The sequence below is a fragment of the Schistocerca nitens genome, chromosome 4, assembly GCF_023898315.1.
Source record: "Schistocerca nitens isolate TAMUIC-IGC-003100 chromosome 4, iqSchNite1.1, whole genome shotgun sequence".
In the NCBI taxonomy this organism is placed as follows: Eukaryota; Metazoa; Arthropoda; class Insecta; order Orthoptera; family Acrididae; genus Schistocerca; species Schistocerca nitens.
The window spans coordinates 736,417,262-736,436,455 of NC_064617.1; the positions used below are offsets into that span (position 1 = coordinate 736,417,262).

Sequence of the window (19,194 nt, forward strand, 5' to 3'; positions counted from 1 at the left end):
CCCTGCCTCAAGACCCTAACTCCAGTCATCCTGCACTCATACCATCCTCTTATCAGTCTCCATATTCCTCTGATCTAGCTCCCTAGCTTAATCTGCTTCTCCACATCACTGTGTATGGAGCAGAATTCTCCCCTTGTGTGTCTAGAGCAAGCTCATTGATGTTACTTTCATACCCCATGCATCTGTTACCTCTTCCTGCCAGCTGTCAGCCACCTTCCCCAATTCTCCCTCCAACTCCTCACATCCTTTCTCCTCTTGTCCATTCCACTGACACAGTCCCTCACAACAGTCAAGCTGCAGTAGTGGTACTATGTAGCCAAGCAGGACAATGTAACCATACAGGTACGTGTGTGTGTGTGTGTGTGTGTGTGTGTGTGTGTGTGTGTGTGTATTTTATAACTCTGAAGAAGTATTTGTCTGGAAGCTAGTAGACTTTTCAGTCTTCTCTATATGTCTATCAAAGACTCTGCACCTTAACTAAACGGTGAGTTGTTATGATTACCACAAGTTATTTACATAGTTTAATTAGTTAATACAATATTTACTTAGTAATGGATATTATTGTCTTGGTTATTATAACGTGAGCATAAGTGTAAAAATATAAGATGTATGAGGTCTTTAGATGAAACAACAAGTTTACTGTTGCCAGTCACTGTTTATTTATCTACACGATGCGTTTCAATGGTTTAAACCTCCATCATCAGGTGGATTTACATTTGTTAGTATGACATTTGTGTGTGTGTTGTGTTACAAATTTTTGGAGGAACTTGCGGCACTGTCTAGTGGAGAAAACAAACACCATTTCAGAACATGTTTTTGGGTTTCTTTTGACAGAAAATTAAACGTATATCTAACGGTAAACATAAAATAACTAAAATAGAGTACCTCCTGTGGTCACAGGTTCCTTTTGCTGTTGTGACACAGTGAACAGGGATGAATGTGGGGGTGTGTTATCATGATGCAAGAGCCATGAACTGTCTCACCACATTTCAGGTCATTTCCTTCTCATATTTTCTTGCAGTCATTGCAACACACCCTGATAGTACCTTTGATTAACAGTTTGCCCCTGTGGCACCAATTCATGATGAACTAATCCTTCAAAGTCAAAGAAAACTACTAGTATGGCTTTGATATTTGACTTGCCCTGATGAGCTTTTTTGTGTCTTGGAGAACCCTCCCCAACCCATTGTGAAGATTGAACCTTGGTCTCAACATCATAACCACAGACTCAAGTCTCATCACCAGTTATGATTCTCTTGAGGAACATCTCATTCCTGTTTGCACAGTCCAAAAGCTCTTCACAGATTGAAGGCGTAGGTCTTCATGGTCTTGACTTGCGAGGCGTGGACAAACTTGGCAGCAACGCAATGAATTCCAAGATACGGTGTAAGGATTTCATGACATGATCCAACTGAAATGTTACATTTCTTCTGCAGTCTCTTGGACAGTCAGTCTTTGATTGACACACACAATTTCATTGACATTCCTGACTTGAGTGTTCTCTTAGATGTCATAGGGCTTTCTGAACGAGGGTCCATCTTTAACTTCTGTCCAGCTATTTTTAAACCATGTGAACCATTCATAACACCAAGTACAGCTTAAGCATTCATCACCATAGGCTTCCTGCACCATTTGGTGTGTTATGTAAAGGTTTTCTTGAGTTTCAAACAAAATGTAATGCAGATGCATTGCTCCCCTAACCCTGCCATCCCAAAATTCGCAAACTGTACAACACAATGTTCTACTCAGTATGGCACTGAGCAATAACTAACAGACATACAACAATGAAACTTTTGGCAGTTACACATTAAAGAAAGGCGTGTGCAGGCGTGCCAACTGCATTTTGCTCCAACACACCGTTGGTGCTGAATTAAGAATGTTCTGGAATTTTTTGACCAGACCACGTACATGGAACCATAATTCCATTTGGGCTAGTTTATCCTTGAAAGTGATTAGTCAACTTGAAGGTATATGTAATGTGGATAAAGAGAACAGCACTAGTATGTAGAAACATGTAGAAATGCATAAACTTCCATGTTTCAAAAATTGTAATTAAACTTCAAATTAAACTTGAGAAGAATAGACAAAATTGCATCATCTGATATCTAAATAATTAATTACAGACTTTATGAATTAATTAGATGCATGTAATTATCATGCTCGCTTGCTTGAGAATGTTTGGGGTGTTATGGACAGTGCCCTTTGACCATCTTGGGATTTAGAATAAGCACAGTTTATTCAATTTTCTGAATTATCACCTGTCATTCATATTCCTCATTTGCAAATGAGTAGTATTATCAGGCTGTATATATCTTTTGCTAACAAACATGTTTTCTGCTTGGTGTGTGTGACCCAGATGTGTTTCTTTTACAGGCATACTATCCAGCTCTAAACATGTTTTATTTTTCATGAAACTGATAGCTTTCTGTTGTTTTACAGAGAACTATCAAGATTCATATCTGACAGAAGAGTTGATGGTAAAATTGATAAAGTTAGCAACATTGTTGTGACTGATCATCCTGATGCAAAGAACTGGCAATACCAAGAAATAATTAGACAAGGGGACACATTACTAAACCGTGTTCAGAAGCTCTCTCGAGTGATTAACATATGATTCTGCAATTTATTCTACACTGCTGCAAGTGAATATAGATTGTCTGACTCATCCATTGCCAAATATTGTGCAGTTACCCTCCTTCACACAATTTCTGTGATTCGTAATGAATGTGAATTTTTATGCAAACATATTGTTCAATGTCTACCTCTATTAGCTACTATCAGTTATACTCCCATTTTTTACCTTGGAAAACAATAGTTGTTACAATGAACAAAAATGAGAGGAGCCAACCATTCACCAGAGGATGATTAATGATGGCACATAGGCACATGTAACAGCATAGAGATGTCATGTTCTACCCTACCATTCTTTTCCTATTTTAAGTACATTCCCTCACATTCAATGGTGCATACTCATGTGAGTGCGCAACACCCCCCCCCCCCCCCCCCCCCACATGGCCATGAGTGTGTGCTTTTTGATTTCTGTATGGTTCTCTCTCTCTCTCTCTCTCTCTCTCTCTCTCTCTCTCTCTCTCTCTCTCTCTCTGTGTGTGTGTGTGTGTGTGTGTGTGTGATACAGAAATACATCATACTCTGGTCAGCTCATGTAACTGGTTGATTTTCTTATTTTTAGTGCTTTTATCTTTTAATTTCCATTATTGTAATAATTTTTAAAACACGTTTGAATAAATAGTTTCATTCTAATGTTTAGCATAGTGTACAACTATCTCATTTAATATTTATTTCAGACATAATTTAAGTTTTTTTTCCTTCACCAGTATAATATATTGTATTCAAAATATTTGAAGTCACATTATTCATACTGGGCCATTCTTTATCTTATTTATCCCTTTTTGTGTAAAATTATCTAATACTCTGAAGCAGTTTCAGTGGCTAAAATGAAGGATAAGGTTTTGACTGTGTTGTTGGATTATAACTTGAAATACAGCTCGATAGAAGTACAAGTACTTTCTCTGAGAAGTATATGGAGAAGAAATAAGTAGGGGCAGAAAAGAGAAGCGAGGTGATGGTGTCAGAAGAAGAGGGGGGGGGGGGGGGGGTTGTATGGGAGTAATACACATTCATCACTAAAGAATGTCATAATTTTAAGTATCAGCCAAACAACTGAATAGTAATCTGCTGACACATGGAGCAGTACAGATGTCAGCGAGACACGGGGGAGAGAAGGGGTATATTGAAGGAGGAAAAGCAGAAGCAATACGAATGAGAGAAAAACAGTGTGTGATGAATATTTCCAACACCATTCAAAATTTGTGTGTATGGAAAACTATTGTTTTAATTATGTGATTAAAAGAGATTGGAGGAACAAGTTGAAATATACATCAAAGTGTTGACAGGAATTTCAGAATAAGGAAAATGAAGATTTCAATATAGCTGCAGTTCTGGTAGGAAATATAGGGTTGAAAAAAGGAAAAACTGCTAAATTCAGATGCCAAAAATGAAACTTTCAAGTGGCACACATGGTTATACATTGTTAGATCACATGTGAATGTTGTTAGTCAAGAAATAAAAATGGTCATTTCTGAGCAGAATAGAAACATGTAATTTATGTTACAACATTCACAAAGTATGGGTGGACATGTTTCCATTATCTAACGATAAAAACAAAAAAGGAAAACTGACAAATGGGCAGCACAACATAAACAAACCACAATGACACACCATGAAGGAATTACCTAAGTGGAATGGAAATCTATAGATCTGATGTACATATATAGACAAACAAATGATGACAATGTGAGAAAAGTTGGATGATTTATTCAAGAGAAAGAGCTTCACAAATTGAGCAAGTCAGTAATACAGTTTTTTGTCTTGGCATGAATTGATAGAGTTGTTGTGTGCCCCCCTGAGGGATATCATTGCTGTACGTTTGTGCTGTAAGGGTGCCACAGATGACAGCTAAAGAGATTGTGCTAAGAAATGAAATGGCCCCACGGACCATCACTCCCGGTTGTCGGGCTGTATGGCAGGCAATAGGTTGGTATCCCACCACTGCCTGGGGCACCTCCAGACATGTCTTCACTGATCATTGGGTCTCATTTCAAAGTGGGACTCATCACTGAAGACAATTCTTCTCCAGTCAAAAAAAATCCAGGTTGGAGACTTGTCTGGAGATGCCGCAGATAGCAGTGGGACACCAACTCATTGTGCACCATACGGCCTGACAACCTGACGTGATGGCCTGTGGAGCCATTTCACATCATGGCAAATCCCTTTCGTCATCACACATGGCACCCTTACAGCATAGTGGTATGTTGATGATATTCTACACTCTGATTTTTGTTACCCTTAATGGCAAAGTCATCCTGGGCTTAGATTTCAGTAATATAATGCCCACCTGTACACGGAAAGAGTTTCTGCAGCTTGTCTTCGTGCTTGCCAAACCTTACCTCAGCCAGCAAGGTGGCTAGATCTCTCCACGATTGAGAACATTTGGAGCAGTGTGTGTAGGAATTTTGGCTATCAAATGCCCCAACTGACAGAATTTGGTATGATATACTCAGGAGGACATGCAAAAATTCTGTCTGTCAATGCCAAGCTGAATAACTGCCTGCTAAGGGCCAGAGATTGACCAATGCATTGCTGACTTGCTCAAATTTGTGAAGGTCTTTCTCTTGAGTAAATTATTCAATTTTTCTGAAATTATAATCTTTATTTGTTTGTACATGTGCATCACATCTAACAACTAGTGTCCCATTTGAATAATTCCTTTGTGGTGCATCATGGGACTTTTAGAGTACTTTTTCTTCGAGCCTAATTCCCAAAGAAGAGGAGAAAGAGGAAGTGTGTGTTCAACTCTTTCCATACAATTTCATGGCCCCTGTCGTTATCACATCAGGCATAATTTCCACTCTGTTGCACATCAGAATTTGCAGTTTTCTGGTTGAATGCTTTTCTGTTGTTGCCCTGGAACATCATAGGCTGCTCTCTTTCCATCAAATCTTTTTTCTGTTGCTCACGAACATTGGGGGTCACTATTTTCCAATGTGAACATTGTAAGTCAAGTCTTACATGTTCCACAGTCTTACACATATACCTTCTCGCACCAACAATTCTGTAAACTGTATTCCCGAGTTTGTGTAAGGTACATTGTTTCAAGACACATAATGCTCAGAAAATTATCAGTTAGTTTATTCTGCTTTTATAATGTTGTACATGATTTTCACATTTCCTGTTAAATCGTTGCCCAGTCATATGCAGGGCTGCAGATTGGTCTGTAGATAACATTGGTTGTGTATATATCAATGCCCCCCCCCCCCCCCCCCCTCAAGAACCATGGGCCTTGCCATTGGTGGGGAGGCTTGCGTGCCTCAGCGATACAGATAGCCGTACTGGAGGTGCAACTACAACAGAGGGGTATCTGTTGAGAGGCCAGACAAACGTGTGGTTCCTGAAGAGGGGCAGCAGCCTTTTCAGTAGTTGCAGGGGCAACAGTCTGGATGATTTACTGATATGGCCTTGTAACACTAACAAAAACAGCCTTGCTGTGCTGGTACTGCGAACGGCTGAAAGCAAGGGGAAACTACAGCCGTAATTTTTCCTGAGGGCATGCAGCTTTACTGTATGGTTAAATGATAATGGTGTCCTCTTGGGTAAAATATTCCGGAGGTAAAATAGTCCCCCATTCGGATCTCCGGGCGGGGACTACTCAGGAGGATGTCGTTATCAGGAGAAAGAAAACTGGCGTTCTACGGATCGGAACATGGAATGTCAGATCCCTTAATTGAGCAGCTACGTTAGAAAATTTAAAAAGGGAAATGGATAGGTTAAAGTTAGATATAGCAGGAATTAGTGAAGTTCACTGGCAGGAGGAACAAGACTTTTGGTCAGGTGAATACAGGGCTATAAATACAAAATCAAATAGGGGAAATGCAGGATTCAGTTTAATAATGAATAACAAAATAGGAGTGTGGGTAAGCTACTACAAACAGCATAGTGAACGCATTATTGTGGCCAAGATAGACATGAAGTTCACGCCTACTACAGTAGTACAAGTTTATATTCCAACTAGCTCTGCAGATGACGAAGAAATTGAAGAAATATATGATGAAACAAAAGAAATTATTCAGATAGTGCAGGGAGACGAAAATTTAATAGTCATGGGTGACTGTAATTCGGTAGTAGGAAAAGGGAGAGAAGGAAACGTAGTAGGTGAATATGGATTGGGGATAAGAAATGAAAGAGGAAGCCGCCTGCTAGATTTTGCACAGAGCACAACTTATAGCTAACACTTGGTTCAAGAATCATAAAAGAAGGTTGTATACATGCAAGAAGCCTGGAGATACTGACAGGTTTTAGATACATTATATAAAGGTAAGACAAAGATTTAGGAACTGGTGACAATCTATTAGTTATGAACTATAGATTAAAACTGAAGAAACCGCAAAAAGGTGGGAATTTAAGGAGATGGGACCTGGATAAACTGAAAGAACCAGAGGTTGTACAGAGTTTCAGGGAGAGCATAAGGGAACAATTGACAGGAATGGGGGAAAGAAATACAGTAGAAGAAGAATGGGTAGAGATGAAGTAGTGAAGGCAGCAGAGGATCAAGTAGGTAAAAAGATGAGGGCTAGTAGAAATCCTTGGGTAACAGAAGAAATATTGAATTTAATTGATGAAAGGAGAAAATATAAGAATGCAGTAATTGTAGCAGGCAAAAAGGAGTACAAACGTCTCAAAAATGAGATTGACAGGAAGTGCAAAATGGCTAAGCAGGGATGGCTAGAGGGCAAATGTAAAGATGTAGAGGCTTATCTCACTAGGGCAAGATAGATACTGCCTACAGGAAAATTAAAGAGACTTTTGGAGAAAAGAGAACCACTTGTGTGAATATCAAGACCTCAGATGGAAATCCACTTCTAAGCAAAGAAGGGAAAGCAGAAAGGTGGAAGGAGTATATAGAGGGTCTATACAAGGGCGACATACTTGAGGACAATATTATGGAAATGGAAGAGGATGTAGATGAAGACGAAATGGGAGATATGATACTGCGTGAAGAGTGTGATAGCGCACTGAAAGACCTAAGTCGAAACAAGGCCCCAGGAGTACACAATGTTCCACTGGAATTACTGACAGCCTTGGGAGAGCCAGTCCTGACAAAACTCTACCATCTGGTGAGCAAAATGTATGAGACAGGCGAAATACTCTCAGACATCAAGAAGAATATAATAATTCCAATCCCAAAGTAAGCAGGCATTGACAGGTGTGAAAATTACCGAACTATCAGTTTAATAATTCACGGCTGCAAAATACTAAAGTGAATTCTTTACAGACGAATGGAAAAAGTGGTAGAAGCCAACCTCAGGGATGATCGGTTTGGATTCCGCAGAAATGTTGGAACTCATGAGGCAATACTGACCCTATGAATTATCTTTAGAAGATACATTAAGGAAAGGCAAACCTTCGTTTCGAGCATTTGTAGATTTAGAGAAAACTTTTGACAATATTGACTGGAATGCTCTCTTTCAAATTCTGAAGGTGGCAGCGGTAAAATACAGGGAGCGAAAGGCTATTAACAATTCGTACAGAAACCAGATGGTAGTTATAAGAGTTGAAGGGCATGAAAGGGAAGCAGTGGTTGGGAAGGGAGACAGGGTTGTAGCGTATCCCTGATGTTATTCAATCTGTTATTGAGCAAGCAGTGAAGGAAACAAAAGAAAAATTTGGAGCAGGTATTAAAATCCGTGGAGAAGAAATAAAAACTTTGATGTTCGCCGATGACATTGCAATTCTGTCAGAGACAGAAAAGGACCTGGAAGAGCAGCTGAATAGAATGGACAGTGTCTTGAAAGGAGGATATAAGATGATTATCAACAAAAGCAAATCGAGGATAATGGAGTATATTCGAATTAAGTCGGGTGATACTGAGGGAAGTAGATTAGGAAATGAGACACTTAAAGAAGTAAAGGAGTTTTGCTATTTGGGGAGCAAAATAACTTATGATGGTCGAAGTAGAGAGGATATAAAATGTAGACTGGCAATGGCAAGGAAAGCGTTTCTGAAGAAGAGAAATTTGTTAACATCGAGTATAGATTTAAGTGTCAGGAAGTCATTTCTGAAAGTATTTGTATGGAGTGTAGCCAAGTATGGAAGTGAAACATGGATTGTAATTAGTTTGGACAAGAAGAGAATAGAAGCTTTCGAAATGCTACAGAAGAATGCTGAAGATTAGATGGGTAGATCATATAACTAATGAGGAAAGAATAGGATTGGGGTGAAGAGAAGTTTGTGGCACAACTTGACTAGAAGAAGGGATCGGTTGGTAGGACATGTTCTGAGGCATCAATTTAGGATTGGAGGGAAGTGTGGAGAGTAAAAATCGTAGAGGGAGACCAAGAGATGAGTACACTAAACAGATTCAGAAGGATGTAGGTTGCAGTAGGTACTGGGAGATGAAGAAGCTTGCACAGGATAGAGTAGCATGGAGAGCTAAACTAAACCAGTCTCAGGACTGAAGACCACAACAACAACAAATCAATATCACATTAGAGTTTTTCTCATAAGTCTGGTACATATTTTCTCTAGCTCACACACACACACACACACACACACACACACACACACACTGAACCATTCTGATTTTAGCACATCTTTGTGCTTCAACACAGTGTGCAACCTTCAGAAGTGAAAAAGGTGGATTTTCAAGTTTTATGCAATTTATGTATTACCTGTGTAAAGAACTGAAACAAATAGTTGAGTTATTCATCAGTTAGGGACATTGGCCCCCTCATAAACATTTGAAATGTTAAAATATAAATTTGGGTGTCACTGTGAACAAGTAAACACAGTTAGTTATTTCAATTCTTGGTTATTTAATACTTAATGTGGTATACTGGTTGAATTCATGTGTGTATCTGATAACATTTTATAGAGTAACTTCCTAGTATCATCATATCTGGTAAAATGGCATAGGTCAATTCCAATACTAAATACAACATCTGGACTAAGAACATTTCAAAAAATGAAAAGATACATCATGTCTACCATTGCACAGAAGATTCCACAAATAAGTTTGTTAAGAGTAGTCATAATAGGAAGGTCAGTCCCCAAATGATTAGTGAATAATAATTCTATATTGCTGTTATGACCAAGGTAATGATTTTCTTGTTTTCTTATTTATTCTTGTTCTTGTACAGTTGCATGCATGAATCCTATGGCTACCACTAAATGCACTAAGTGTTGTTTATTGTTGTGTAAAAGACATGGAAGCTTAGCACAAAGGGACTTCTCAGGTTTATGTCCTCATGTGATGGAAATGTCAGCATAATTTATGTCATGCCCTAACTCCATATTATAATAACTTGGACTGCTAAAAGAATCTGGGAAAGGAGACTAAAAAAATATTTAGCCACTATTGGTATGTATAATATTTGTGAATACATGTGCTATGCCAAACACTATCATTTGTTCACTCCTGGAATACATAAAACTTTCAACTTAAGAATGAAAGATGACCATGAATCCTAAGTTCTTCAAGTACAAGATATGATTGTACTAGATGAACCAACTGAGGCAGCTAGCAAAATGGACACATGGTACTGAACAACACTTTTTAATTTATCATTTTGTATTTCCCTGTTGGATTGAGCTGATAGTAGTTTAGTATTTGCTCTTTGGTCACCCAAGTTTTACACATGAAGTGGAACATAAAACCATTAAAAATGAAGAAATTTCTGATCCAGTTGTGATGATGAATGACTGCAAGGTGATGGTTTTGATATAATTATGCTGCTGAAGATGTTTATATTGGAGCTGGTATTACACTGATGATGATCTGTCTGAAATTTGATAAGCATCTCTGGGTAAACTGTAGAAATGAAGTAGAATAGGATTTTGAGAAGGCAAGTTGAGATCATGAACCATGGACCTTGCTGTTGGTGAGGAGGCTTGCATGCCTCAGCGATACAGGTAGCCATACTGTAGGTGCAACCACAATGGAGGGGTATCTATTGAGAGGCCAGACAAATGTGTGGTTCTCGAAGAAGGGCAGCAACCTTTTCAGTAGTTACAGGGGCAACAGTCTGGATGATTTACTGATCTGGTCTTGTAACACTAACCAAAACATCCTTGCCGTGCTGGTACTGCGAATGGCTGAAAGCAAGGGAACTCTACAGCTGTAATTTTTCCTGAGGGCATGCAGCTTTACTGTATGGTTACATGATGATGGCGTCCTCTTGGGTAAAATATTCCGGAGGTAAAATAGTTCCCCATTCAGATCTCTGGGCGGGGACTACTCAGGAGGATGTCGTTATCAGGAGAAAGAAAACTGGTGTTCTACGGATCGTAGCGTGGAATGTCAGATCCCTTAATCGGGCAGGTAGGTTAGAAAATTTGAAAAGGGAAATAGATAGGTTAAAGTTATATATAGTGGGAATTAGTGAAGTTCAGTGGCAGGAGGAACAAGACTTCTGGTCAGGTGAATACAGGGTTATAAATACAAAATCAAATAGAGGTAATGCAGGAGTAGGTTTAATAATGAATAAAAAATAGGAATGCGGGTAAGCTACTACGAACAGCATAGTGAACTCATTATTGTGGCCAAGATAGACACGAAGCCCACGCATACCACAATAGTACAAGTTTATATGCCAACTAGCTCTGCAGATGACGAAGAGATAGATGAAATGTATGATATAAAATAAATTATTCAGATAGTGAAGGGAGACAAAAACTTAATAGTCATGGGTGACTGTAATTCGGTAGTAGGAAAAGGGAGAGAAGGAAACACAGTAGGTGAATATGGAATGGGGGTAAGAAATGAAAGAGGAAGCCGCCTGGTAGAATTTTGCACAGAGCGTAACTTAATCATAGCTTACACTTGGTTCAAGAATCATGAAAGAAGGTTGTATACATAGAAGAGGCCTGGAGATACTAGAAGGTTTTAGAAAACTGAGATTTAGGAACCAGGTTTTAAATTGTAAGACATTTCCAGGAGCAGATGTGGACTCTGATCACAATCTATTGAATATGAACTGCAGATTAAAACTGAAGAAACTGTAAAAAGATAGGAATTTAAGGAGATGGGACCTGGATAAACTGACAGAACCAGAGGTTGTAGAGAGTTTCAGAGAGAGCATTAGGGAACGATTGACAAGAATGGGGGCAAGAAATACAGTGGAACAAGAGTGGGTAGCTTTGAGGGATGGAATAGTGATGGCAGCAGAGGATCATGTAGGTAACAAGATGGGGCTAGTAGAAATCCTTGGGTAACAGAAGATATGTTGAATGTAATTGATGAAAGGAGAAAACATAAAAATGCAGTAAATGAAGCAGACAAAAAGGATTACAAACGTCTCAAAAATGAGATTGACAGGAAGTGCAAAATGGTTAAGCAGGGATGGCTAGAGGACAAATGTAAGGATGTAGAGGCATATATCACTAGGGCTAAGATAGATACTGACTACAGGAAAATTAAAGAGATGTTTGGAGAAAGAGAGAACCACTTGTGTGAATATCAAGAGCTCAGATGGAAACCCAGTTCTAAGCAAAGAAGGGAAAGCAGAAAGGTGGAAGTAGAATATAGATGGTGTATACAAGGGCCATGTACTTGAGGACAATATTATGGAAATGGAAGAGAATGTAGAGGAAGATGAAATGGGAGATATGATACTGCGTGAAGAGTTTGACAGTGCACTGAAAGACCTAAGTCAAAACAAGGCCCTGGGGGTAGACAACATTCCATTAGAACTACTAATAGGCTTGGGAGAGCCAGCCATGACAAAACTCTACCATCTGGTGGGCAAGATGTATGAGACATGCGAAATACCCTAAGACTTCAAGAAGAATATAACTGTTCCAATCCCAAAGAAAGCAGGTGTTGACAGGTGTGAAAATTACCGAACTGTCAGTTTAATAAGCCACGGCTGCACAGTACTAATGAGAATTCTTTACAGACGAATGGAAAAACTGGTATAAGCCGATCTCGGGAATGATCAGTTTGGATTTCGTAGAAATGTTGGAACACATGAGGCAATACTGACCCTATGACTTATCTTAGAAGACAGATTAAAGAAAGGCAAACCTACGTTTTAAGCATTTGTAGATTTAGAGAAAGCTTTTGACAATGTTTACTGGAATACTCTCTTTCAAATTCTGAAGGTGGCAGGGTTAAAATACAAGGAGCGAAAGGCTATTAACAATTTGTACAAAAACTTACTTTAGGACTTTAGCTGAAAGGATTTTGGCATAGTGAGATGGTATTCAGTGTTACTTTCTGAAGCGGGTTTGTTTTAGCAATGAACGCCACTTCCATTTGAATGAGTTCGTCAGTAAGCAAAATTGGCACATTTAGTGGACTGAGAATCCACATTTTGTGATCGAGAATGAGTGACTGTGTGGTGTGCAGTGTCCATTCATGGAATTATTGGTGCAATATTCCTTAATGGCAAGGTGACTACCAAATGGTATGTGAAGGTTTTGGAAGCCGATTTCATCCCCATTATGTAAAGTGAACCTGATTTCAACAAGATGTGGTTCATGTAAGACAGAACTTGATCCCATCAAAGCAGGAGAGTGTTTGATGTTCTGGAGAAGCATTTTTTGGAACTGCATTCTGGCTCTGTGGTACCCAGAGACCACTGGCATGGGCATCGATTGGCCTCCATATTCTCCAGATCTGAACACATGCGACTCCCTCCTTTTTGTTGGGGTATGTCACAGACAAGGTGTACAATAATAACCACAAAACCATTGCTGAGCTGAATACAGCTACTGAGGAAGTCGTTGGCAGCATCAACGTACCAACACTTCAGCAGGTTATGCAGATTTTCACTGTTCATTTGCACTGTATCATTGCCATTGATGACAGGCATGTCAAACAGGTCATAACCTAAATCAAAAATCCATCGTGATGTTTACATGTTGAATAAAGTGTGTGCACACCATAGTTTGCAACTAATTACCTTCGTGCCCCCCCTCCCCCCCCCCATCCATATAGTTCAATAATTGTCACCCTGTACATCTAGAAAGAATTCTGCTACTGTTCAGTCCAAATCATACAGTGTAATTGTGGATGCTTTAAAATACCTTCACTGAAAGCAGAACTTCATTTTCTTATTTTATTTGCAAAACTATTCAGTAAGTTCAACATTTTCAAAGCCAAACACCTTTGATTCCCAGATTACATACTGGAATGGAAATCATACTTCAGACCTTTTTGGCTTGTTTTTTGAGGGTTTCAGCTATGAGAAAAATTAATAGTAGTTTTGAAGTTCTTCATATTGAACTCTTTACTTTAGGTAATGTGCTTTCGCTTGAACAACTAATTGTAGTGGGCAAATAACCAAAGACATTAGTAAATAAAAGAACATGACAAGTTGTGATTTCTAAGGAATGGCCAAAATCATTACATCACAGCTTGCAAAAATGTGTTGGAAAAGACGTGTTTATCGGATGCACTGCCGAGAAGTTGTAGATTTTCAAACCCTAAGGAAAGAATAAAGAGCAGTAGCTTCAGTGACATGTTAAAGTTTGCAAAAAGGATGTCATTCCATTTCTAGCAAGATTACTTATTAGACAAGTGGAAGGTTCTATAGTTTGAAAAAATGTTTCAAAACTTGCTATGGTTTCTCTTACATTGTCCCAATGAAATGCAAACATAGAAGAACTTCCATTTTGAAGCACACATGAGAAGTGACCAAATGATTTTTAAATAGTATACTTGATTGTGAGGGATGCTTCGGGACAATAACCCCATTTTTATATCTGTGCCGATTTACTGCTCATTAGATATGGACAGCAAGCACATGCAAATTATATTGCTTATAAGGATGAATCTGAAAGGAAAAGAAAAACTGAAGTAGAAGAAATGCAAAAGAGGAACAAAACCAAGGGAATCTTGAAGAGCAGGTTAAAAAGATAAATTACTTGAAAAAATCTATTCACTATGAGACAGCTGGTCTGAAAGCAATGAAATAAGAACATCAACTACCGAAGAAGGCACAAGAACTTCTCTCTTAAACTGAAGAAAGCATCAGAAGAAATGATTTAAGGGCAGCAAAAATGGTCTAAGGTATGCTTGAGGGCACACAAACCATGAAAATAGAAGGAAGAGTGGAAAAAAGAGAGATGGTAACCATTCAGAAAAATCTTGAGAAAAGAAATCTAGTGCGATTATTTCATTTTTTGCTAAGATTTCTAAGAAACAGTAATCTAAAAATATTTAGTTGGTTATTTTCCAGTACTGAAATGTAGAACATCATTAGTTGTGATAATGTTTGTGAATTACATTACCAATTATGAATTATTAATACCAAATTACCAATGTAATACTGCATATATTAGTAAATTCATATGATGACGTAAATAGCCATATCCAGTCCAGGGTCGTAAAAGAGAAATTTATTGTGGCCTTAACCAGCACTTTTGATAGGGATTATCAAAACTGAAAACAATTTATTTGTGCCATATCTGTTGATTTAAAATATTTTTCAACTTTTAATCAGGCTTTAAAAATATTTTATCACCTATTAATTGTCACCTTTAAATATTTTGTCACCTTTCTCACCTTTTTTCAAGCACCACCACAGCTCCTCACCCAGTGTGCATGTGATTGTGTGGGTAGAATAGAGGTAGCTATAAATAACTGAGTGAGGTGACACAGTGGTAAGGCACTGAATTCATATTTGGGAAGACAGCGATTCAAATCCGTATCTAGACATCCAGATTTGGATTTTCTGTGAGTTCGATAAACTACTTAATGCAGATGCTCAGGGTCATTTCTTTGAAGCTAGCCCTGTGGTCTACGAAACATGAACTCTTAGTCAACAAGATGTTACATCCTAACTTCCCATTCTTCATTTATTGATGTAAGATTTTCAGGGACTAACATTGATTATTAAAATACACGGTAGGTAGAGAAGACAGCAGAAGATGAGTTAACAGCTGTGTTCACGAAGATTATAGGTGATGACATGAATGATGATGGTGAATTAAAAGGTATGAAGTGGCCTAGGAAATTTTATTGACTAGTTAAGGCTAATCACTGCATGAGTGAGTGAGAGTTTCCAATCCCCAGATGTCTGACCAACTAGGTTTTCACACCAATGCATTGAAGGAATCAAAAGTTGTGTTAAGTGCCAAAATTTTTTATGGGAACTACTGGTATTTCAATGTCAAATTTAGGAATTTTAATATTACATCCACAGTGAGATGACAGATGAGACACTCAACGGAAGAGAGATGACACCAGTTTTTGAAGCATGGTACTTATGTGTGTGGCACCCATATGAGATACAGAAAAGTGCTAATTATTTTAAAGAGTGCAACACACAGAACAGTTTCATGCCAAATTTGTATCTCTACTGTGATTTTATGAGAAAACGGCATACTTTGGTGCTGGTTAAGAAATTGATAAATTAGACAAGTAACAGAGCCCAGGTTATACCATCACTCTGGGATTCACCACTAAATGGAACAATATTATAAATAAATTTCTTTTGTAATTATGTAGATTACTCAATTTTGATTTAACCTTATGGCAACATCAGTTGCTGTGCAAGTAGCGGGCACAAGAAACAAAGGCAAATCATTGGTTTACGAGAGTATTTATTATAGATGTAGAGTTCTCTTCATTATTCTTTACATTGGTTGTCATTTGGTGTATAATAATGTTATATACTGAATAATCACCGTGTTCTCAGTGTACATGGAAATTATTTCTTATCGAATTATCCATAGTGGTGACCACAATTTAAGTCCTAGAATAGGAGGATGGAACAGATTTTTTTGTTTTCTTTTTGCAATAATGATGAATGCAACATCATAATCACCAGAGATAAAGTTAAAGTGGAAAAACCATGTCTCCAGCTACGCTGTTCAGGAACATAAATTGGCAAGAAGTGTTTTCCACAATTCATTTTCTTCATTTTAGACATCCACTGTTTGGTCTGATCACCCACCGGCATAGTTCATGCACTTAGAATGCATCTTTCAAGGACATGGATGTGCACCAATGATGACAAGTATGAAACCATGGTTGGAAGGAGCAGTGGTAAAAGAAACAGAAGACGTTCTAACACAACATTGCTACACGTCACTAAAGGAGGCACTAGTACAATGCTATACATTGTTACTGGAGCTCACCTCTCTGGCTGCCACTGTCTTGACAGTGCACTTCATATGCATGTCACCTGGCCAACCCATCGCAGCTTGTCTGAGAAGGCTTCCACCTCACAGGCTTCTGCCAGCAAAAAGTGGGGTTCAAGGAGCTATTGAAAGCAGGTATTTTGAATAGATTATGTAATCCTTGAGCATTCCCACTACACATGGGGCACAAAAAAGGTGGCTCCTGGTGATTATGAAGGAACTAAAGGTACTCAATGCCTGCACAATTCCAGAGTGTTACTCTGTGCATCATATGACTGCTTTTAACAATGCCATTGCCCATGTGTAGTTGTTTAGTGCAGTCAACTCTACAAAGGCATTTTTACAAATTTCAGTACTGCTGGAGGACATTAAAAAAACTACTATAATAGCGCCTTTTGGTTTTTCCAATCTAAATTTGTTTCTTGGACTGAGAAAAGCGCACAGTTGTGGCAGCATTTTGTGCATGAAGTGTTGGCATTTGTATTTTGTTATATGGATTATATCTTCATTTTGTAATTTTAAGTTGATGAGCATGTGACACCTCCAGCAACTTTTTAAGTGCCTACAGGAATACGGCATAGTCATCAATACCTCAAAGTGTGTTTTCCGCAAATGGGAGGTGCCATTTGTGGGATATGTCATCTCGGTCAGCCAGTCTTCAAGATGTGCCTTTGCCAACAACCTACTGAGGATTGTAAAGAGTTTTGGGAATGTGAAATTACTATTGGCAACACCTTCCAGGGCAGACGATTCAGCAGGAACCACTTACAGTGCTACACACAGAGAAACTATTTTTGTAAGTCTTTAGTCATCAGTCTTCTGACTGGTTTGTTGCAGCCCACTATAAATTCTTCTCCTGTGGCAACCTTTTCATCTCGTAGTAGCACTTGCAACCTACATCCTTAATTATTTACAGGATGTATTCCAATCTCTGTCTTCCTTTACAGTTTGTACCCTGTACAACTTCCTCTTGTACCATGGAAGTTATTCCCTGATGTCTGAACAGATGTCCAATCATCCTGCCCCTTCTTCTTGTAAGTGCTTTCCATATATTCCTTACCTTGCTGATTCTTGGCAGAACGTCCTCATTCCTTACCTTATCAGCCCACTTAATTTTCAACATTCTTCTGTAGCACTACATCTGCAATGCTTCAATTCTCTTCTGTTCTGAGTTTTTCATAGCCCATCTCTCACAACCATACAATGCTGTGCTCCAAACGTACATTCTCAGAAATTTCTTCCTGAAATTAAGACCCATGTTTGATACTAGTAGACTTCTCTTGGACAGGAATGCCTTTTTGCCATTGTTTGTCTGCTTTTTACAGGGTCTGTCCCAAAAGCTCCCCAAATTACTTTTAGTATTTGTCACGCTGACTGGCAGAGCAGAGCTTTGAAACAAGGCCATTGTCAGTCCCTGTGGGCAGTTGTTGAGGCAGGGCAATGCTCGGCACAGAGGTACCTACTGCACTCTCATGGAGCAGAAAATGGACCAGTTTCTGGAGCAGCATTATGCAATCAAGTTCTGTGTGACACTGGGGAAAAACAAGGTGAAGACGTTCAAAATACTTCGGAAAGGATACGAGAATGGTGCTATGAAACAAAGCCAAACTTTCATGGGGCACAAGAGGTGCTGGGAAGGTCGGGTGTCTGTCAACAGTGACGACCGTCTAGGATGCCCATTGACATCACAAATGGATGACTCAGTGCAAAAAGTGCATCAAGTTGTGAACAAGGACTGACGATTTAAGTGTTCAGATGTTTGCAGAAGAGAGTGGAATACCCAAAACAATAATTCACCACATTTTAATTGAGGATTGGCTGCATGAAAATGGTGCTAAAATTTCTGACAAGTGAGATGAAAGAGCAACATTTGTTGAAGTACCAGGAACTGAGTGAGCATGATGAAACAGACCCAAAAGTTTTGGACAGAGTGATTACAGGGGATGAGACGTGGATTTTTGAGTATGACCATGAAACAAAGTGTCAGAGCTGCAATTGACCCACCAAGGAGTCTCCTCACCCAAAAAAAAAAAACAAAGATGAGTGAGTATATCATGAATCAAGACAATGCTCATTGTGTTTTTCGACAGAAAAGATGTGATTCATTTGGAATTTGTGCCACAAGGACCAACAGTCGCAGTTTGACTGTGAAATGCTCAAATGGCTGCGCAACAGGGTTCAACATGTCCAGAAAAAAAATTCCCATAGTTGGATTGTGTACCATGACAATGCATCAAGCCACACCACAGTCATTGTCTCTGAGTTGCTGGCAAAATGGGTGTAGCAGTGCTGCCCCATCCAACGCACAGCCCAGACCTGCGGGCTTTCTTTTTGTTCCCAAGGCTCAAAAGAGCTCTGAAAGGAACTCAGCATGGGATGCTGGAGGTGGTAAAAGTAGCTTCGACAATCGCATTGAACGAGATTCCCATTGATGACATCCAGGGCACCTTCAGTGATTGGGTGAATCGTTGGCAATGGTACATCAAAGCAGGGGGAGAATGCTTTGTAAAGTTTTGAAAAGACTGTAAACTG

The 19,194-nt window shown here is 38.9% G+C and overlaps 1 protein-coding gene across 1 annotated transcript in view; it reads left to right on the forward strand.

Moving 5' to 3' along the window:
• Positions 1–2,988, forward strand: part of LOC126252943 (26S proteasome non-ATPase regulatory subunit 6-like) — a 138,613-nt gene extending 135,625 nt beyond the window's left edge. The window contains exon 7 of the mRNA XM_049953952.1: positions 2,440–2,988. Within this exon, the coding sequence (XP_049809909.1) occupies positions 2,440–2,614 (175 nt within the window). The 3' untranslated portion in view covers positions 2,615–2,988. The remainder of the gene's footprint in view (positions 1–2,439) is intronic.
• The last annotated feature ends 16,206 nt before the right edge of the window (positions 2,989–19,194 follow it).